Raw genomic sequence first — 22,503 nt, 5'->3', positions numbered from 1 at the left:
ATTTGATTGCAGAAGCAACAATGATACAGGGCATAAAATTGAGTTGTTCCAAAGTGCGCATGCGACAAAAAAGGCCCTAAAACATTGCATTTCAATTGAATACATGTGCGAACATTGTTTTATCGCACTGTTCGAAAATGAGCAGACAGAATAATTTTTCCGATTAAAAAAATTCACATATTTTTATTCTGGTCTCATTTCGTATGAGAACATTAATATGCGAGGTATTAATACAAATATGATGTATTTTCGAAACAGCTTTAATCAATCGTTGACACACTTTCACGTACATAAGTATGCAAATGTTACGAATTCACTTGCGAAAAAAAAGTGTAGAAAAATAGTAAGTAATAATAAAGTATCACAAAGAGAAATAATGCATACGAAAATCTCAAATAGTTGCCAATTAACCGAAAATTGTTCTGTACAATTGATTAAGAACAATACACGCCGGCGATTAACAGGTTACTGCGTAGTATTGGCCAAATAGAACAATGATAAGGTTTTGTGACATACTATCAGGTAAACAGACTGTAACGACACAATAGAAATTACAAACGCGCAGAAAGTTGAACGAGTGAATCGTCTTGCTGCATGAATCCGCATAGAGCCAAATATATGCTTTGTATTTTTTGACTTGTTCTTTAGAATTTTGTACTCGTAGTCTTATACCATGTTCTATTACAATTCAAAGCTAAGGAGAGGCTTCAATTCTTCCTATCACTTTTTTGTAGTCTTGTTCCAGAAGCCTATACTGTTTATCAAGAATTTGCATCCTCTGTTCGGGAGATGGACTATCAATTACAGTGCTTCCTTCTACGGATTTTAAAGCTCTTTGTAATTTCTTGAAGTTTTTTTGCTCACGTTGAAATGGAACATTTAATCTTCTTTTAACATCCAACCGATATGCTTGGTATTCCTGCTCGTTAGACACATCGGTAACACGTAATCTCAGTATTTCATAGACTCTGCGAGCTTGTTTCTACAAAGAAATAATCGTGATTGATCATTTACTTCTGTAAACTATAAATACGACTGACAAAATATATTTAAATACCTTGTTTATTTTGAATTTTATACTAGCTTCTGCAGCCATGTTTTTATTAAATCCCTGTAACAGATTGCTTTTGCTGAAACTCTCTAAAGTTTTACAATTTTGAGCATCGACAAAATCGCGTACACGTTGGAAGGTTATAGATGGATCCTCAACTGTAAAAAAATATACGAATTGTAAATCATAGATTAAAATGTTTTTATTACCCAAGATGATATTTACTTATTTGTGGGATTTTAATCCGCGCGAAAAAGTTCAAGTCTAAATTCTGAAGATTCTACCAAGAGTTTACCTGTAATATCTTTGACTTCGCTTCGTCCAATGTACTCTCTGTAAATGGCAGAAAGAAGCTGAGCCCCTATACCAAGCCCTTGAAACGGTGGAAGAACAAGAACTTGGGCAATTCGAGGTCTCGCATGATGCGGATAGGCATAATACTGATAAACCGTTGCAAAACCAACAGTCGCATACCGATGCGATCCCACGGTAGGAGTGTACTTCTCAAATCTGAAATACAGATAAAATATGTGCCGTTTCGCTATTCGCAACTCAAGTTATTTTTACAAAACATTGAGAGTTGACTTATACGAGTATTTGGAACAATACGATAGTGGGTGAATAACTAATCTTACTATACTAACATGTTAAAGTAATGCCATTGGTCATCATCAATGTCGATAAAACTAGCGGCATCTATATACCAAAGTAGAAATGTTTGTAGACGCTCGTGGTACTCCTTAAAGCCTTTACAGCTCATATCTGCTTTGTAAACTTCAAAATATCTGACGCCCTTGTCTTTATCTAGGGACAAAGATAAATCTTAATTATCAAGTTGCAAATTACTTTACAACAGTTTAAACGCATCTCAATTTGGTTTGAAAAATGTTTGTTGCATAAATCTTTTTGTGATTTCATGAGTAATAAAAGCATCATAAACAGCAAATCCTGCAAGCCCGTTTCAAGATTCTTGTTCTATTCAATGTTAGTTGACAAAGATTGTTTTTATATCATTCACTCTTTGACTTCAAGCTCACCATTTATTGAAAACGAGTGAATCAAGGTTCCGTGTGGTATAAAAGTTTCATCATTTTTAAGTGCTGCAATAAACGAATCCATGCTGCTGTGAACTTTTGGAGCCAACTTCTCACTGACTTTGGGTAAAACTTCATCAGCTTCTACACCTTCACATAACGTGTGATCAGCTTTTTCGGAATACGTCATTCCTAAGTAGGTTTCCAAACAGCCAGCCGAGTAGTACAGTTTGATGCGCAAGTCTCGGTACCCAAATATGTTTTCACTGAAATAATTCATTCTTAGGACCACTTCCTATCACTTTCATATATTAATCTATAAACAATGTAATAATTTTAACATCAAACAGTTTTTACGTAGTGGTGGATTTTTTGAGCCTGTGATGTATGGGCATAAGAAATAGTATAAGGAACACATTAATTTTTCAAATTATTGATGTAATAGCTCATTTGTTCTCAAAATTGAAACGATTTCATCTCATCTTTCTTCCTGTGTTAATGAGCTTCACCAAATCCTTACATATTCCAATTCATTCTTTGATATGCAATAAATGTTAGGATATAATTCTAAATCATGAGGCTGATCGAGATGAGCTTGGTTGGTCTAGTGCAAACGATATGGATGAAGTAAAAATATTTATCAGATATAATATATATATAAACCTGTCGCCGAAAACTTGATGAGACATCTCAGGCTTGAAAATGAGTTTGTCATCATCCACATCATCGGGATTTCTTATTAATTTGAATTCCAATGCATCATTGCTACTGATTATTAGACTCTTGAGACGTGCGGTTGTAGCATCCTCCATTTTATCTGTTGAAAATGAGCATAGTTATTCAAACATTTCCATTCAAAGACTAGACTTGAATAAATTTGCACACTAGTTCTCCATAAATACTGGAAACTGAAAGTATCAAGATTTGAAAATATTGTACACTCAATAAATATTTTCAGAAGTAGTTTCATTCTCGATGCACATTTGCAGCACCATATTATCAGCAGTAAATATATATTGATATACAGCTATGTAAGGCAGGAAAAGAAAAAAACAATTGTTTGTAAATTTTCTGTAATAATGTATTCTAAATAACTTCCTATCACTCTACACGTGATGATGACTGACTGAGATTTGCAAACAGATTACCAATAAAAAATTCCCCAACATTCTCCCTCATTGAATTTGTGTACCAATAGTTGAAAAAAAAAATCATTTGTGTCTCATTAAATTAGACAGCAAAATATCAGAGGGAAAAAAAATAGCTACAGCCAAATAACTGCATTCAAATTTTCATGCAAGCTTTTGATACTGCAGCAAATTATTGTAAACTTGTATACTAACCTTAAACGTAAAATAAATAAGGTTTCAAATTGCCCGAGAAAAGAAGATATACAATACTGCATAAAAAAAATCGCAACGAATTTCATAGGTTATGATCAAAAATAAAATAAATGATGATAAAGCTGGGTAAACATAGAAGATACAAGTGGAGATGGCGGTTCGGACGTAAATACATAAAGGTTTAATCATCATCTGTACAACAGAAAGACGGTATTAACGGGTTGAAAAAAAAAAGAGAAGATAATCCATCATAACAGTTTGGAGACGAACTGTAGTAGTTCGAACACATATAACGCTGAAAATGATTGGTAAAATGTCATTAAATACTTACAACCTTTGATGTACCTGCTTCTCTAGAAATTCACAATAAAACTATAGAGAACGTGGACTCGCCGCTCAAGAGAACGTAATTAGAGAACCAAGATCGGCTTCCCGCCAAATGATCTATCTTCAACAACCATTTCATAAAATCGCAAACCTCTCCATTGACAATCGACGCACATAGAGATGTAAGCGAAACATAAAAATTACGAAAGTCCGAAGGATACTACGCTTGGTGAATTGTAGTGAATTCCCCAGATGAATAATTCCCTGAAACACAGTGCCTGAAACTGCGATATTTGGAGTAGTTTTGGCACACCATCAATTCTAAACCTATTGATTCTAAAAGCTGAAAAACCAGTCCGCTACCAGTTTTTCATGAATTTTGTACATGACCGATTAAAGAATACCGATACATAGTATATGAATCGTGTATATACATGTATTAAAAAGTACAGTTTGTCTATTCGCGCTTTGGCAGTTAGCCGCTATATATACACATCGCCACATACAATACTTCCGGCCAAACAGGGTGAAGAGTTGGCCTTGCCAAACCGCAGCTAGCTTTTCAGAAAATTACAGCCAATGCAATAACTATCTACAAGCGTATGATCTATGCTTATTCGACAGGTTAACAGGGTTGACTATTCTATGGCCACACTCGCCTTCATTTGCTGTTAAAAGTCTGTAGAGTATGTTGTGGGAGTATGGTTGTGGTGTTGTGCAGTGGGATTAGTGACACGTCGAAGACGTAGTCGGCCGTAGTTCTTGGACAGAGCTCAACAAGAAAGCCATCGATGTGGCCTCGAGAAGCGAAAGAATGACAAGCAAAAGAGGAAATACGATACGGCTCCAAACGGAGATCGAAAAAAACAGGGAGGAAGGGAATTGGAAAAAAGTTATTGAATTGGCTGATGCTTTAAAAAGTCAAGATTCAAGCTATGGTTCGTATCTCATACTCTATGCATGGTCAATTCTAAAGACAAATTATTCCTCGTTCCATATCATGAAAATATGATGAATGTTTTTGTCGTCGCAGCACCGGAAAAAATTATCATTGATGAGTCAATGTTTAATCCAATGGCAATGTGGTTACATCGTTGGTTTTTTTGTATGTATGTTTGTCATTACTTTTTCTTTTAAAAATTCAACAGATTTTAACGAAATAATATCTAAAACGTTACTATAAGACTCAGGAGTGTTCTCGGCTAAGTTGAACTCCGAGAGAAACACTAGAGGAGCATCTGAGCACTATTTGTTGAATGCCACATTCATAGGAATCGTGGACTGACTACCAACATTTTACTAAAAAAAATGAAATTTAAAAAATCAAAACACGAAAAAAATATTTCAACATTATATTGCAATTTTTAACCAAATTATCAATATCTGAAATGCCACAATATATTCCTTACAAATTGCATATTAAAATTTCTGACCATTCGTTGCGTTCAAATCATTTATATAAAGTACCTAATATGCATATCTTGCAACCACAACATTCTATGAAACCTCACCAATTATGAATGTTTTTGACAAGTCAGACAGTATTTAGCACCTCTATTTTGCAAACAAGTACGTGCAAGTGTCGAATTATTATGTCAACATTGTCAGATTTGACTCCGATACTCTTTTATGAATTAAGTTCCTACGCTACCGGATATCAATCAATTTTTATTAAGTCATGTAGTTTGTACCATTTGATAACCGCTTTTATTCTGATCATGCATTTGACTGCGAGCGATTTAACAAAATTCCAACTGAATTGATTATAATGTATCAGATTTTCAGTCACCTACTTCAGTTAAAATACCCTATCTTTATTTAATTACCGTCAATTTTGAACCAATGTCGTCTACCAAATGTTCATACTAACTAAATCAAGCAGCTTGAGATGCATGTGATGCATGTTATGCTCAAGGTGGTGTATAAAAATTTTGTTGAAAGAAATAAATTATCATTACGTTAATAATTGACATAATTTGCAGAATGTTTGGCAAACTTCTTATGTGGAGAAGGAAGGTTGGAAAATTTCCTGGAGGAGGCCCCACCGATTGAAGCAAACATAGGCAAAGCTAGAGCTGGTCTGGTTGAAACAAAAAGACATCTTCTACTAGCAGCAAATGAAACAGGCAAAAAGGTATCCAGTTTTCAGAAATAATTCAACTTGTCTTTATAGAGCGTTTAATTGAAAAAGATTTATGTAACTAAAGTTTCGAAACTGTGACTAAAATTCGCAGAGACTGTTTAATTTATTATTAGGATGATGTTTGATCAAGCTTCATAGATCAAATCTTTAAATACATTAAGATGTAGGAATTGCTGTTAATACATTAATTAATCAAGGTTAATGCCCAAAATTCGGAAACATTTTGCTACAATTATTCGTTCAAATTTAGGCCATGGTTGTTTTGGATGCTCATCTACTCCTAGGAAAGCTACACTATGCAATGGGAATGTACGAAGATGCTCTTCACCATTATCAGCAAGCCGAACTTCACACACTAACAGAAAAGCAGTTACCCTGCCGCAGTTTACGGATTATAGCTGAGTCATATGCGATAAAAGGTATCAATTAGTTATCCTTCATCACAAATTACTAGGTTTAGTTTCTTGGTATGGTTACCAGTCCATTATACTGCATCAGATTTTCTACTATGAATATACCGCTGTTTGTACATTTACACAATCTCTTCATCCAACTATTCATCATTTTGTGCATTGATATTTAGTTATTATTAATTGCCACTATTAAAATCATGTGTCATTTATTCACAAATGAACTGTGTTACTCTAGGAAAATTGAAAAAAATCAAAATTCCATCACTTTATTTTACTTGCATTTATGATTTTTGCCAAATGAAATATGCGACAATACATATCTTCGAATACAGCTTTTAAAGCTTATTTTCAAATGCAGGTTTGTGCTTGGAAAAGCAGCCTCCAAACTTGAAGTCAAAATTCAAAGTTGCGGAATGGCAGGAACAGATGATCAAGTGTTTTGAAATTGCTGGAGATTTGACTGTGTTGTACTTACAAGAGCAGGACAAAATCGCACTTCAGCAGCAAATCAGCACTACCAGTACTTTGAATTCCAACAGTATAGGTACGCTAAATCATGAAAAGTTCTCCCTGACCATTTATCTAGAAATCATCAACCATTGTGTCCTTGCAATAAGATGAATTCCACAAAAATTGCCAGGTCTCTAGAAAATGATTAAATTTTTTATAATTTCACTCAATTCTTTATATGTATATATATATATATATTGAGACGATCAAGTTATGTATGATATTGTCAGCCATTGATTTATTACACAATTTACTCTCCCACATGATGCAAATTAATGTAATGGCAAAGATTTCTTTAGGTTCCTATTCTCCTCAACCACCTCCAAGTTCTACGAAATCTGTTGGGCCAATTTTAGAAACTGCTTTACAAAGAGCCCCTATACTTCACATGCAAGCTGGAAATATCCAAGCTGCCATAAATCGATATAGGTAAATCTGGGATACAGTAACATTAGATATCCTATGACACTTAAGGACTTTAGTGACCTCTTATTATAGTTTTTGAAAACAAAATATACCTTCTCATCGTATATAGCTATTGCAAAAAGTTATTCAGAATTTGACCTTTTAATCAATCAAACTAATACTTTTCATATCAACAAGTGTCGAATTGTTGTATACTTAATTCTGTTTGCCCTAAAATTTAAAGGGGTATGCTATCTGCTGTGGAGGCCACTGCAACTCAGAGATTCCGTTTGACGTTGACCCGACAGCTAGCAGAAGTTCTATTGCGAGGTGTTACAGGCACTATATACACCCGACCAGAGGGCATCATTGAAATGTCAGGTAAATATTTCAACTAATTTCTCTGTATTTTGCTTCACTGATTTGTGTTTTCAATATTAATTTCAGGGAGTAGGAAGCCAGCCCATCATTCCAATAGTAGTTTGACAGAATCTCCATGGAAGCCAAAGAAATATACTGGCTTAAACCTCTTTAATCCAAGAAGTGAATGCGAAGAAATAATCCTACTTCTGCTCATAAGTGAAGCCATGGCTGTACGAGATACAGTACTGAGTCAATCGCCCGAGTTTAAAGAAGCTAGAATTCACGCATTTGAGAATGCAACAGCTGTATACGATCTTCTAACCATTGCAGTCGTAAGATGGGGCCAAGTCGGACTTTTACATGAGGTTGGTAATCTGTATTATTTCTAATCTTTATCTATGTATGTTTAACACTAGAACTACTGAAATTAAGACGAAGCTATTTCTACCAAAATCAGTAAAAATAACTGGTCTACCAAAAATGCGTAATAATAAAAAATTTTCATATCATATTGGTATTAAAACATATTCTAGTTACATAGTTTTATATTTTTTTTTCCATATTTTTGAAGACCAGTCATTTTGACTAGTGTAGTAATTTGTGTTAATATAAATATCATCAATCAATAATCAGACATTATCAGCAATGGTTTACTAAACGATTATACTCCACAATTACGTGTTTGTGATGGGCATAATATTCTACACTAACATAAAATATTAATTTCCTGATGCATTTCTGCCTGATCAAAATACATGTTATTTTTTCCAGTCATTTGAAAGAGCCATGAAATTTTCTCATGGTGAAGCACACGTGTGGATGCAACATGCACTATGTCTGATCAGTCTTGGGAAGCATGCTCTGGCGTATTCGGTTTTAAAGATTGTTAATCGACTTTCTCCACAAAAAGTAATGCCATGTCTTTTGGCTGCACGTCTCTGTTACGCCAATTTAAATTTGGTAAATATCTCTACCATTAATATGATTACCCATTGATTGATTGAAAGTATAACGTGACGGGTTAACAGAGTATGAGTAAGTTAATTTCCTTATAGATCGAAGATGGTATTGATTGGAGTCACAAGGCTTTACTTAAAGAGGCTGCTAGCCCACAAGGACTTCAATCGCGATGTCATTTGTACATAGGAATTGGTCACAGCATGCTCTCTTCAACGACGAACATTAAGCAGGACAAACTGCAACATACCAACGCAGCTCTGGACTGTTTCCATAAGTAAAACATATTCTTTGCACATCCAGTAATGCTGCCGTTATTGTAAAATATTACGATGAATAAATAGCCACGTAATTTTTCAGGGCTCAGCAGTGCGATCCTAATGACCACTTGGCAGAGTATTATTTGGCACATGAATACGCGATCAATAGGCAAATAAACGAGGCAATGGTCCACGTCAAAATCGCATTAAATTTACATGCTGAGCACGTTCCTTCTCTCCATTTACTAACTTTACTGTTGTCAGCGCACAAACAGTATGCTGAAGCTTTGTCCTTAGTTAAAACTGCTCTAGATGAATATCCGGACAACCTAAATCTCCTGTATGTCAAAGCACATCTAGAGTTACATAGTGTGGGTGGAGAAGAAGCCCTAGCGACTGTAAAGCATATGCTGTTTCTATGGAAGAATTTATACGAAGATCAAACAAACGTTGACTGCAATGATCAACATAGTGAAAAACGTAGTGAAACACGCAGCGTTTTCCAATTGTACACCTCGGAAATGTCAGACAAAGATTCGAGTTAGTATATATTATCTTTTCTTATGTACATACAATATCTTCTATCTGCTTTACGCTAATTTAACATTTCCCCCATAACATGGTGACTATGATATGTGAAATCTTGAAAATCTCAGAAACAGATTAACTCACGCGCTATTCGCCCTGTTCACTGTCTTATTGTTCGACAAAAGCAAAGAATGAGCCGTGAGCCATGTACTAATTTTGCCTTGAACAATAATTATGAACACAGCTGAGAAGCCGTAAATATTTGGGAAAAATTGTCATTGTACAGTTAAGCAAAGAAAGATTTCGAGAAGCTAAAAAATTATAAAATTTTAAATCTATGTTGACACGTCATGCCTGAATAATCACTGTAAAAAATTATAAAAGTAACCGAATCTTCCATTGAAATTCATTCGATTTTTGGTGATTCTAATTAGGTATTATGAGATCTGGAGGGTTTATTTTTTTAAATTGTAAGCTGCAATGTTTGAATATCCCCAGGCTGGACAATATTTCTTGATTCAGCTACTCATCGACTTGTGAAATGTAATTCGTCATGTAACTGATCATTACTTTGCATCAGGTTCTTTACATGCCCATTCATTAGCAGCGTCCAGAGTTGAGCAGGCATTGTCAGAAGTTGCTTCATCCCTGAGTTCTTTTACTCCACGGCCTGGGCCACAGCGCGCGTGGTTGCTGCAGCTTCAAGTTTGGCTTTTACTTTCAGAGGTTTATTTAGACCTCGATCGGCCGACTCCGGCTACTTTATCTTTGCAAGAGGCAACTAATATTTTTCCTCTCAGTCATCACATCATGTACACTGTAAGTATCGGATGTTAAGCTGTACAATACAAATAGGTATTTTGGAAGACTTTAAGTTTGTTTCAGTACATTATCTTATGCTGCAGTAATATTATATTATATAAATATTTATTTATTCACAGAGAGGGCTTTTGCATGAGCACAAACAAGAATATATCGAGGCTAAGCAATGCTTTCAAAATGCAGTCTCTATCAATCCATCTCATATAAAGAGCCTTCAGCACCTGGTAAATATCTAATCAAATACGTTTCTACAACCATCGAATCATAATCAAAGTTTCGCAGTTGAAGTAACACTGTGCAGAAAAAAGTATAATTATAATTAAAATTTTCTTCAACAAACAATTACTTCATAAAAGTGGACTGACAATCTAATCTATTGCATTGTATTATTCTTATCTTCAGCTAGTTGTAGGAAACTCATTTCCGTCTCTGCGGCAATTGTGTTGCTATTTCAATTCATTGTACGCTTCGTTGTTTGTATTATCTGTATTTATAAAAGGTGAAAACCCAGAGAAAAATTTCGACTCACATTGAAACTCACTACACTATGCAATGAATTTAACCCATGATGACGTACAAATTCTTTCAATTTCAATACAGGGATGGTCAATATAATTTGTATAATTTTAGAAGACCAGCTAGATAAGAAAATCATATAAAATAATGTAAAAAATATAATTGGTGCTTTAGATTCTATGTGACTAATTTTTGTAGGCTTGAAAATATGTGACGATAGTCTAGTTGAAAAAAAAAGTAAAAATATTTCGTCTTCATGTTACGAACACTATGCTTCTACTCACTTTGGAAATACAAAACCAGAATATATTTTTTCACTGTTTTACAGGGATTGATTTATCACTACTTGGGAAGTCAAAGGCTAGCTGAAAAAACTTTACGAGAAGCAGCGAAAATAGATCCCAACTCTCATCAAACGTGGTAGGTATCACAAGGGTAGAATGTATTGCATATTTATAGGAAATATTGGATATTTCCTATCACGTATATGAAACAAGTAATTTCATACCACAACAAAAACTTTCAATCTTCATAGTTTCCAGATCTATTTGATAATTTCATTCAATATCTTCATCTCGTTCATAGAACACCCTACTTTTGACACAGAGAAATTGTGATTGCTCAGAAACTGCTGAAACTGCTAACTTTTTAATGCATTTTCAATCCCATGCTTTATAGGTATAATTTAGGAAAGGTATTAGAATCTTTGGGCGAAGTGGACGCAGCGAGTGATTGTATGGCAACAGCGTTAGAAGTCGAAACAACTAATCCGATTTTGCCCGTATTTTCCATCCCCTTAACATTTGAATAAACTCCAGAAACGAAGTATATAAATTACTATATAATATATAAATATTATACACATGTATTTATGTATGTATGTATCTATAAACGTTGTATATTCTATAACCTATTGATCTAGGTATAATATGTAATTAATGTATGTACATCAAATTCAACGGTTACTCCGATTACCTTGTAAATAATGACAAAAAAAATATATCAACGAAATTAAACTGCGTTATCATCGAGGGTATTTTATTCTCAGTGTATCAGAACAATAGTCTCTACCAGAATATCTTTCGATAGCCGTATTAAAAATCCACGATTTGCCACCAATTTTTCCCGTTCATGCCACGCGCACTCCATTAGGGAATTAAAATTGATTAATCAAGGCAACGCGAAGCCGCCGGACTTGGTTCAACGGAATAAGCCTCAACAATGCACCACAATTCGTCAAGGACGTGGGTTTTCGTCATATTCATCAGTCATTTTGTTACGTATGACGTGATTATGTGTACCGTAGGCAGAATTGCATGCTCAATGAAATTATAAAAGCACGAAGAAACCCTATCAAACTCCATATCGTTAATTCGCTAGAAGGTATGGGGAAGAAAAGTGAATAACAATCTTATTAGGTAATACTTCGCAGTATCTGGATTTCAATTTCATGTGATTTCTGTATCAGTGACGGATCTAAAACTATGCATAAAGATTATCATTGCTTTTGGGAAGTTATTCGCGCTATGAACGAAGATGGGTATACTGTAACAATAGATTAATTAACTAACTGGCACCACGGATATTTTGGATTAGGCATTTCTAAATAATTTCTCACATAAAACTATACGAAATCTACAGGTCAAATCTACGCTAGATATGTTACACGCGAGGTCAAAGGTATGGAAATTTTATTATCACGGAAACTCAATTCACTTCCATGTCCTAATTAATACTGTAATTGATAGTTAAAGTTAAGCTGGGAAAACGCAATGATACGTGTTCTGCCTAGCCATTGTGAAGCTGTACGTTTAGTTGACTAACTAATACGATTAGGGTAATCACTTGGTCCTAAATTTTATAGAACGTTCTAATAAAGTTCACGCTAGGTACCGGTGATTAATTCAAATGTGTGCCTGTACAGAACAAAACAGTTTACATGTTAATGCACCCTGAACTATACTGACTTAATTATTGGTTCGAATAAGCGAGTTTGCTGTACAAATTATGGTATTGTAAACTTACAGCTATCAGTACGCGATATAAGGATCACGTATCGGCTACATATACATATATCAGCATTATACGGCTATGTGTATTGTATATGCTTGGTCATATATGTGAGCATGTATGATGCATATTAGTTGTAGACATGGGCCTGCCTACTTAACACTTTTCCAATGGCCTGAGGTACTCTATAGTATAAGGCACGCTGGGATGAGCTTTCGGAAAATAACGATGATTGCATAATGAGGTGAGGAAGCTCTATGGTAATTGTCTATTCCAGTTGACAAAACGAAGTACAAGTTCACAACGATAAGTGAGTAATAATAACTTTGACGAATTGGCGAATCTGGGGATCCCCGCAATCCCGACAATTTATTAATTGTGAAAATAGTCAAAACTCCGATTCTGTTTGTTGTACTCATTCAAATTGATTTAGAAAGTCGGTTTACTTTCCTAACGACTTCCAACTCATTCTGGAGCTCGCTGGTGGAGCCATAGTTGATTATTTATTCATACGGCGTCAAGTTCAAAGTGTACGTTTTTGAATTAGTTTAATTATTAAAGGTACAACGAGGAATTATTATTTTACCTGACACGTATTCACGTTTGGTGGATGCTATATCATCCATATATAGCTAACATACATATGCATATATACATACATCTATTACGTATTTACGTAAGAACGCGATTATGGTTGCAATCTCGTTATGGCTGTACAACAATCAAAAATTATTTCAGATTACAGCGATAAGGCTGCTCAAAAAGATAATACATTACAAGAGCTTATACGGTTTAGTTAATCAAGCAGATTAATTGTTGCGAAATTGCCGGTTCAGATGACCTTGGAATCGCAGTGTAATAACGAGCATTTATTTGTGTAACACGCCCTTTGCGTATCCCTCAAAATTGAGCTGGCAATAGGAGTAGGAATTTATATTCGCACCATTGTGTGCCGGTAATCATTATCTGTCAAGAGTTGCCGCATACTCTCTTTTAGCTGATTAACTACCCCAACCGTTGGCTACCAATTATTATTAATTATTCCACGAACTTCTCAACGAACTGGAAGTATTTATCACCACCTGCAGCGAGTCTAATTTTTTCAAGGACATACAGATCAGCAGTATATATTTTATATAGTCCCGACCTGCAGCTGTTGTTAATATTCAGTTGAAGATCTGGTTCACTTATCCCCCAGGATCAAGCATTATCGCTGAATTTACTTTTTTTATTTTTACCATGTATGTGTCGGCCAGCATTGATCTTTACCTTCGGCTTTGGTAGCGGCGTATACGTGTTACACATACCAGCGCACAAGCACGCGGCTTATTTTACAGGAATAAAGTAAATAATTTATAAGCCGGAATAATATTATCCGATGCGATCTCAGGTAGATTTTCACAGGTTTTTCTACAAGAAGTGACACGCGAATATTTGTCAGAGACACATCACAAGTACGTGTTCTCTGTAGTGCGCGCTGCGTTGATGGACGACATCAGCTGATACCTGCGATGACACAGTTACAATAATCAGGCCAGGTAGCTGGTCTATACGTGCAGCTGAATCGAAAATCGCATGGAATGAAATTATTGATATTTATGATTATGTCGTTATTCACGATGCCCTGTTTAGGCTCTAAACATTGATTACTTATAGGTACGCTGACGGATTTTACACACGAAAGCTTTGCGTCGTGCTATATGTTTTATACTACAGACAGATAAAATGAGTAACGGGCCTCTGTTATACCTACACTTTTTCTTGAAAACCCAATCTTTCAAGCGGTGTATTATCGTGTTTGAAATACCACACAACTATAGCAATGACAGCATCTCCGCTGATTATCTGTTATCTGATAAAAATCTACACTAGTCATCCGCCCTAACGAATTTCTCCAATGCTTATCTCTGTCAGCAGGTAGTCCCCGCTTTGTTCCTTCTTCCATTTAACGGTGTGACTATAGTGTGACTCAAAATTACATAACAGCTAGGCTTTTAGAAAAAAAAACACTTATATACCCATATGATTCACGGTAGATAATCATCGTAGGCTTGTGGGTAGTCAACACGTCAACGTTACCACATGTATTTAATTATTATAGACTTTTCATCACGGAAATTAGACATGAGATGAAACGGCTAATGGGTGGGTGTTCGTTAATTTGTATACACTTAGATAGACGTATTTTCTTGTGAGTATATTCATTATGCTATGGGCGTATCAGCATATAATGTGTGAGTTCTAGTATGATTGTTCTGCGGCATCGATGAAAGAAAAATGTGTTCACAATTAAAATAGACATTATTATGCATTGGCATTTCTGACGCATTTTACAGGATTAGATACGTTCCAAAATTATGATACATCGATGTTTACCAAAAAGTTTTCTCAGATACATAAATAATAAATTCGTTCCAATTTTAGATATATCTAAACTGCGAATGTGTATAGCTAAAAAGGTCTCAACTGCAGAGGATGTGCTCTTTACCGTTAAACGATTTCTCGTTTATTTCGCAATTATTTCGTTTCATACGACAAGATAATAGTTTAAATTATAGAAAGCTTTCAGAGTCAATAATAAATATCGACAAGCTTGCATGTTCGTGCGCTAGACCATTGATAAATATAATCGTTTTAAGATTTAACTCACTTCTCAGGAATCTCTAACGAGATTATGTCCTGTGTCGCATTGCGCGCCCGCCTGCGCATAGCCAATGCGCACTGGGTATGCGGTTTGAACGCGTCTCGATAGACGCAAAGAAAATTTCACTGCAAACCATTATATTGCATATTATGAATTTACGCTGTTTTATGCAACACACTTTCCTCCCTTTCACCTTACATTTTCACCTAAAAACTCTCATACTATAACAGGCAAAAATGAAGCGATAAATATGGAATGCAAAATAGTAAAGAAAGAATTAAATTCGCATCTAAAAAAACTTTACTTTCTATCGTCGACACGACTTGGCTAATAAGAATGAAATTCAACTTAGAAATTGTTTCAAAATTCTCAGCTGCGAGGATTTTATAATAATTATACATCGTATACATTTGAATGCATAATATGCGGCAGCGGTGGCGGTAGCGAAATGCCGGTAGGGTACGCAAATATAACAGGAGGATGAAAAGGGCCGAGAGGAAGGAAGGAAGGAACGAAGGACGCAGGAGGATAGGAGGGATGAAAATGTAGGGACGCAGGCTGCCTGGCAGCGCACGCTGCAACCCCAGAGCCAGCTAGCCCTGCCAGCACCACTCTGACCCGTTCGCAAACTGTACAGGCTCTAGTGGTTGACGCATTGCAGGTGCGTAGCAGCCAATCAGAATTGAGCTTAGTTTGGACGTTAGACGAGTCGACAAGGAAGTCTTGTAAACAAGACCGCACCCAGCGCTTATAAAGCCTACTCACATGCGCGGCTGAAACTTAATCCGAACTCAGACCTCGATATATATGGTTCATCGGTGAATAAATGTATGGTAAATTATTATTCTTGTGTTTTCTAGTTTTTTCATTTAATTTATAAGAAGTTTTTCAAACACCGCGCAAGTTTTATTCACAGTTATGTGCGACATCGCTATCGTGGCGTAGTAACACAGTATTGCCTGGACGACTGAGAGACCCTCTGCCATTATTGTCCGAAGTGTATTTCGTGTCAGCGGCGCTGGTTCGTAGTGGAGTTTGTGTAGTGTGCCGGTAATATCTAGGAGAATCTGCAATGGTGAGTTGTCGATTAATCATATTCAACATCATTCAGCTATTCGCAATCATTGGAATATCAAAATTTCGACAACTTTCACAGATTTTACCCGCAACGTAGTAATGGAATCCGGCCTAATGCTTGCTGCTCGAGAATCTCGAGATCTGTCTATTCAATTCGACATTCTAGCCGAATTACGTACTGAGTTTTATTGCGTTATATCGTACGCTAGGCTTGCCTAGTTTATCGAGTTAACGGTAAATTTCCGTCAATAATTAATCTCATTCTAATTGAAATGAATCCGAGGTTACTTGTCGTCTATCAAAATATCGGCGGACCTGATCAATCTACTAGAAACTGTAAAGATTCGATTTGTCACGGAACTCTGGTGTTTGGATGAAGGCGTTATACCGTTAAAAGTATACCAGTTGACAGTTCTTACCGGGTTCGCAACTCGAGGTGCTCTCGTCATCGGCAATTGTGAATGCCGGAAAAAATTCCGCCTACCTCGCAAGAATCATGCCAATTTTAGATCTCACTAATCTTTTTTTCTATTTTCCATTTACCTGCACGTATTCCGATGCCTAGACGTTAGCTTTCAGCCGTGTAACCATCAATATATTACATCATAACAATTATTACCGCTCAAGACGATCCGCGCAATTCTGCAGTAGAATACTCGTATTAAGAGTCTAACAATTGCTACCGGGAGCACTGTTTGTTTAATTAATCTCATCTCTCCCGTGTTGAATTTCTCCGAATTCTGTTTTCTCATTTCGTATCATTTATCGGGAAGCCTATATTTATACACATACATTACCCACGTGTAAGCGGAAATTAAGTTAGTCACAAAATTTCCACCTATTCGTGCTGACTCGTGCATAATATACCTGTAAATAGAACATCATTCTTATTTCCATGTTCACTGGTTTGTACGATCATTGGAGTAAACGATTAAATAAACAAATAAATGAAAATAAGCTTGCGCGCGATGCTCTATATAAAGGCCGGTAATAGTATGGCAGCCTTTATGGCGGCCTCATACACCCGCTATTGATTTTCGTAGTTGCTCAGTGCAGCTCTGTCATGTCCTCTTCTGTCTCTCTTCCTCCCCCGGTCCCGCCGTGCTTCTATCCCCCCCTACCCCCTTCTCACTGCTTCCTGGTCCCTGGCTACCCCCTCTCCTCCTTCCTTCCCCTCTCCCCCTCTATTCCCCTCCCCGACTAACCCTCGACCCGTTGGCCGGCGCCACCCCGAGAATTCGCGAACCTGCCACTGTGCGACGTTGTTCGGTTCACCTGCAGCGTTTTGCCGCAAACGGCAGAACCGTTCGAACCTTCGATTTGTGAAGAGTAGTGAGGTTATTTTTTTCATTTCGTTATCACCGAATACCGTAAGCCGAAAGGTTTTAACAAGATCGCGACATGGTACGTCTATAAATATAATTTACACATATGTATTCGTACAAAGATTTTGTCCGATTTTCTCCGGCGCGTTTTATTGATTTTTTTTTTTATGCCTTCACTTGATGTGATAGTTTGAATTAGAATACACTGGACAAGGTACAGATAAGACTAAAAATCGTTAACAAGAAAATGAAATAAGCACATATGTTTTTTAAAATCAAATTAAGGAGATAAATTTTCCAGCTTTACTTGCTTAGTGGTGAAAATAACTTGCTTTACTATAATGTTAACTTATCTTTATTACTTAAAATGGATTACAAACTACACCGAAAGCGATAATCTAATTGATTGTTAAGGTTTTGACACAGGCTGTACCAACTACTATAGAAAGCGTGTTTATTACTGAATGTGAAAGGTCGGAAAAAAAAAAAGAAAAAAAAAATTGCGCGCTAGTAGAAGTATTTTATTTAACTAGGTTATTTTGCAGTATTGCATGCTGCTGGATAGTATAAAAATTCACTCGTCAGAATTTGGATGAAATCATTATCGCTGATACTTGGCAATTTTTGGGCCTACTATTTGGTTTATCTGATGGTCCATAAAATCTATCCTTCAATCAGTTGAGCCTAATACGATAAATCAATAAATAACAGTATGATATATTTATTTTATCTTTGAGGCGTGACTGTCGTAATACTACCGGTGATTACCAGGGATACTACTAAAACATGTCTGCGATAAAAGATACATGTCTCAAAAAAACCGCTTGAACGACTTTTACTAGACCTTTTTTTGTTCAGCCTTATCGGATTATCTAAAAAGTACACATCAATATCATTATTAATTGATTGATTTAATGGAATAGGTATGATGAGAATTATAGAGAAAAAAAATTTATTTATTTGTTGGAAAATTTATCCTAGATATTTTCATTTCGGCGATTTTTCAAACTGAAATATTTATGAATGAAACCAATTATAAGTTATTGTTACGGTCATTTACTGGTCATTGAGTTTATACCAGATGTGATCAAGAAGAAGTATTTTGCATATTAAAACAGTTCACATAAATTTACAGAACACTCGTCCATAAATATAATACATATAATTGTTGATTTGTATGTATAACCCCATCAAAACTCCCACATGAATTTAATATAAATTTATAGCATGTAGCACTATTAGTGGTGTACAGTGACTCAGAAGGTACATTTCATTTACTTAGAAATTGTATGATTAATTTCAACGTCAAATTCTGCAAATTTTCTTGCACATAGCGATATTATTAGCCCAGAGTCCATCGACTGAGGTAGTAATATACATATACCTTTTTTTTTTCAGCAATGTATCGAAACGTTCTTACTTACACTTGTGCCGTATTTCAAGTACAATTATTGCCCAGTATTTATGAGGCCGTATATTTATATATACATAATACTTCCCTATATTTATCAAATTTTGTTGCAATGATTAATGATAACGACAAAGATTCGATCTATTTCATTTGCATACCAAGACTCAGTTGCCATTAGATCACGATTCTAAGAGAATCTCATCACATAAGCGAATATTTGTAAGGAAATGATATGTACCGAAAGAATTCTTTGATAAATCAATTTTGTCAAATGTACACAGAATCATTTTATGTTTCATAAATGATTTCAGCTAAGACTTTCGCTCTACAAAATATCGAAATCGATTCGTTACAATTGGTTCTTTCTTTATTCCAAGTTCTATATTGATTTAATAATGATATGATGGACTTATATTTTGAAAAATTGAAGGTCAAAGTATTGTGAGTTTGGAATTGATATTATTGAGATTTACACATTGAATTCTTTGTAGAGAGAATTAAATTTTCAGCCTATGTTACAGATGGGCATGCATTTAGTTTTGTCGGTATGATGAGCGAATCCATTGTTTTAATTTTCAAACAAAAACTTGGAAGGGCAAAAAAAAATCAGCAGAAGAAAAATCTCCTGCATAAGGATTTTACAGTTGGTGTTTAAATCCCGATGGAGGATCTCTTTTTGTGATCTGCTTTAGTCGTTTTTCTATTTCATTCGAACTTGCGCTTATTTCCCAAACTAAATGTATGCCGACTGTCAATTAAGGGTTCATGGTTTTTTTTTTTTTATATATATATATATTCTTACAAAGAACCTGATACGAGCTACAACATAGTAACTGAAAAATGCCCGAACCATATATTCCCTTAAATCGCCCTTTTTATTCAAAGAAATGTGATGACATGGCTCTACGTATTGAATGTAACAACATTAAAACTTTTATACACAGGCTGACCAACTCACAGAGGAGCAAATTGCAGAGTTCAAAGAGGCGTTTTCCCTCTTCGACAAGGATGGTGATGGCACGATAACAACCAAGGAATTGGGAACAGTAATGCGATCACTTGGTCAAAACCCAACGGAAGCAGAACTGCAAGATATGATCAATGAAGTAGACGCTGATGGTACGTAGAATTTAGTGCTAATTGAATTGATTTTTTGTTCATTTCTATTTATAATTCTCCATGTATAATGTCACTGATAAAAAACCCTATTTTTCACTGTAATTTTATTTTTTACATCTTCAAAAACCATTTCAGGAAATGGAACCATCGATTTCCCTGAATTCTTAACGATGATGGCGCGTAAGATGAAGGACACTGACAGCGAGGAAGAGATCAGAGAGGCGTTTAGGGTATTCGATAAGGATGGTAACGGTTTTATCTCAGCTGCCGAGTTGAGACATGTGATGACAAATCTTGGCGAAAAGTTAACAGACGAAGAAGTTGATGAGATGATAAGAGAAGCTGACATCGACGGTGACGGGCAAGTCAATTACGAAGGTAAATAGACTTCAAACTATATTTTTTTCAGTTTATTTTTGGTTTCACCTCAGGTTTATATCAAGACAATTTCCTGACTTATAAAATATATGATATAATCTCTCTTTTCATCCAATTTTTGAAATAGTTCAGACGTTGATATCAAATGATCAACTTGTTTGGACATAAGTCATGTTAAAATACACGGTTCTGGCAGAGATTAATTCAATTCATCCTGTTCTTATTTCCTACCACAAAATCCACATGTGTTATAAGATTTGCTTTGCTAATATTTGTCTAACCTTTGATGTGCTGTGTACACTATTATTTCATGAATGAAAGTATAATACTAGGTGTGGAATTGCTTGACATGTCCTCAAATATCTTCTACAAACATTTAAGCATGATCAAATATAATCATTTATGAGTGTTAATATTGAACTACAATTTCGTCACAAAACATGTTCAGTCAAATTCGTTTTACGAAAAAGTTTGCTTCAACAGACGATATGATTTTAGTATTGAACAAGCCATATGCGATAACTTTCTGTAGTTTATCTACATTTTGATTGTTTACTCAAATGATACGAAAGTATGTAATTAAACCTTAGTATTCATTTCTGTTCTTTGTTTTTTGTGTTTTACAGAATTCGTCACAATGATGACATCAAAGTGAATGCAAACGCATGTTTGGGAATAATTCACAACTAGGAGTGGTGTTGATAATGAAGTGAATACCAGAATATAAAGCTATCATCAACACTTAACATAATACTATAATAATAAGTAATAAAGATAATTAATACCAACCATCTTCATCGTCGGCAACAAAATCTTAAAGTATAAATATTGAAACTGCATTTCTGCTTTCCAGTCTTAATACATCGTGAATTGGAAATATTTAACAGTATCATGAAAAGTTGGAGTAGACCTTTGAATAAAGTTTGATGTAATTTACAAGTAATAAGTAAAGTACTATAGAACATTTGCGATAATCATCAAATTTTGTTCAAAGTTTGTGTAATTTTTTAAGAAATATATTCAAGTATTGTGTTTGAATTAATAATAACTCTGAAATTACCCTTCGTATCTTGTTTTAATTCTACATGTCCGTGTTTAATGGGAAAAAAGATAATGAAAGAGAGAAGAAAAAAGGAACATTATTTGAAAATTATCTGGAATTTATGTATCGTAGTATTATAAATTATAACTCCTATAACGGAATCACACTCTGATATGTAAAAAAAAAATTACAAAAAATGTCCGTGTTAAATAATACTTCGTGGCATGATACTCGGCTCAATGTGACAAAGGAATGTATCAACCCATCAATAGGTTAATAGTAATTTAAAATAGTATTGGTTTATAATTATAATTTATACATTAATATGTGAGAAATCGTAACGTAACAAAACGAAAACAAAAAAAGATAACCAACAAACGGAATATTAATTAATGCTTGATTTTTTCAAAAAAAAAAAACGAAAAAAAAAACAAACATAAACCAATATAAATATATATTATGTATATATGCATATGTGTATATGTATACATATGTACATAAATAAATATATATATTTATTTAATTTTTAATACCATAATCATCACCACGTAAAGTAAAAGGAAGTGGGGACACACAGGGATCGTGTCTGACTGACCCTGTTAACATTCCTTCTCATCCCGGACTGTATGAATAACGCCCTCACTCGATTCAACCTGACATGACCAACATTTGACATGTTTGTAGACAAACAAACGAACACGACACACTTCTCCTCAAAATGAGGACTGCACTGCACAACATCGGCACCACTTTTCGAACTATCGATCGGTGCACTTTCTGGCACTAGTTTGACTATTGCACGGTTAATGGTGCAAAACAGACTGG

General features: G+C 35.1%; 3 protein-coding genes across 6 annotated transcripts; 2 read left to right on the top strand and 1 right to left on the bottom strand.

Moving 5' to 3' along the window:
- Window positions 1-245: 245 nt before the first annotated feature.
- LOC124409256 (histone acetyltransferase type B catalytic subunit) lies at window positions 246-3,915 on the bottom strand. 3 transcript variants are annotated; one of them, XM_046886762.1, is made up of 7 exons: window positions 3,760-3,915; window positions 2,749-2,905; window positions 2,089-2,351; window positions 1,696-1,855; window positions 1,347-1,561; window positions 1,058-1,209; window positions 246-982 (listed from the first exon to the last, which is right to left on the bottom strand). In XM_046886762.1, exons 2-7 carry the CDS (start codon window positions 2,895-2,897, stop codon window positions 695-697), a joined length of 1,227 nt encoding a protein of 408 aa, XP_046742718.1. In that variant the 5' UTR covers window positions 2,898-2,905; window positions 3,760-3,915; the 3' UTR covers window positions 246-694. The 3 variants fall into 3 exon arrangements, with proteins under 3 accessions (XP_046742718.1, XP_046742719.1, XP_046742720.1); XM_046886763.1 differs by having other exon boundaries at window positions 2,749-2,902; window positions 3,760-3,914; XM_046886764.1 differs by lacking the exon at window positions 3,760-3,915 and adding an exon at window positions 3,429-3,457.
- Window positions 3,916-4,416: 501 nt separating this feature from the next.
- On the top strand, window positions 4,417-11,691 carry LOC124408888 (tetratricopeptide repeat protein 7B). Of its 2 annotated transcripts, XM_046886164.1 has the most exons (14): window positions 4,417-4,693; window positions 5,738-5,889; window positions 6,149-6,317; window positions 6,670-6,855; window positions 7,121-7,250; window positions 7,471-7,607; window positions 7,674-7,954; window positions 8,361-8,549; window positions 8,645-8,823; window positions 8,907-9,346; window positions 9,915-10,153; window positions 10,276-10,380; window positions 11,001-11,092; window positions 11,351-11,691. In XM_046886164.1, the coding sequence occupies exons 1-14, from the start codon at window positions 4,570-4,572 to the stop codon at window positions 11,481-11,483; spliced, it is 2,556 nt and encodes an 851-aa protein (XP_046742120.1). In that variant the 5' UTR covers window positions 4,417-4,569; the 3' UTR covers window positions 11,484-11,691. The 2 variants fall into 2 exon arrangements, with proteins under 2 accessions (XP_046742120.1, XP_046742121.1); XM_046886165.1 differs by lacking the exon at window positions 10,276-10,380.
- Window positions 11,692-16,104: 4,413 nt separating this feature from the next.
- Window positions 16,105-22,030, top strand: LOC124408458 (calmodulin). Its single transcript, XM_046885372.1, has 4 exons — window positions 16,105-16,401; window positions 20,084-20,258; window positions 20,394-20,636; window positions 21,263-22,030. The coding sequence occupies exons 1-4, from the start codon at window positions 16,399-16,401 to the stop codon at window positions 21,289-21,291; spliced, it is 450 nt and encodes a 149-aa protein (XP_046741328.1). The 5' UTR covers window positions 16,105-16,398; the 3' UTR covers window positions 21,292-22,030.
- Window positions 22,031-22,503: the final 473 nt, after the last annotated feature.

This window comes from Diprion similis, chromosome 8 (assembly GCF_021155765.1).
Source record: "Diprion similis isolate iyDipSimi1 chromosome 8, iyDipSimi1.1, whole genome shotgun sequence".
Taxonomy (NCBI): domain Eukaryota; kingdom Metazoa; phylum Arthropoda; class Insecta; order Hymenoptera; family Diprionidae; genus Diprion; species Diprion similis.
This window is presented reverse-complemented; position numbering and strand designations above follow the sequence as displayed.

Coding starts and splice junctions, on each gene's coding strand:
- LOC124408888 (XM_046886164.1), top strand. CDS start 4,570: ATGACAAGCAAAAGAGGAAATACGATACGGCTCCAAACGGAGATCGAA. Junction 4,694..5,737: donor AAGTCAAGATTCAAGCTATG/GTTCGTATCTCA, acceptor CATAATTTGCAG/AATGTTTGGCAAACTTCTTA. Junction 10,154..10,275: donor GTCATCACATCATGTACACT/GTAAGTATCGGA, acceptor ATTTATTCACAG/AGAGGGCTTTTGCATGAGCA.
- LOC124408458 (XM_046885372.1), top strand. Junction 20,259..20,393: donor CAATGAAGTAGACGCTGATG/GTACGTAGAATT, acceptor AAACCATTTCAG/GAAATGGAACCATCGATTTC. Junction 20,637..21,262: donor CGGGCAAGTCAATTACGAAG/GTAAATAGACTT, acceptor TGTGTTTTACAG/AATTCGTCACAATGATGACA.
- LOC124409256 (XM_046886762.1), bottom strand. CDS start 2,897: ATGGAGGATGCTACAACCGCACGTCTCAAGAGTCTAATAATCAGTAGC. Junction 1,856..2,088: donor TCACTCGTTTTCAATAAATG/GTGAGCTTGAAG, acceptor CTTTGTCCCTAG/ATAAAGACAAGGGCGTCAGA. Junction 1,210..1,346: donor CGAAGTCAAAGATATTACAG/GTAAACTCTTGG, acceptor ATTTTTTTACAG/TTGAGGATCCATCTATAACC.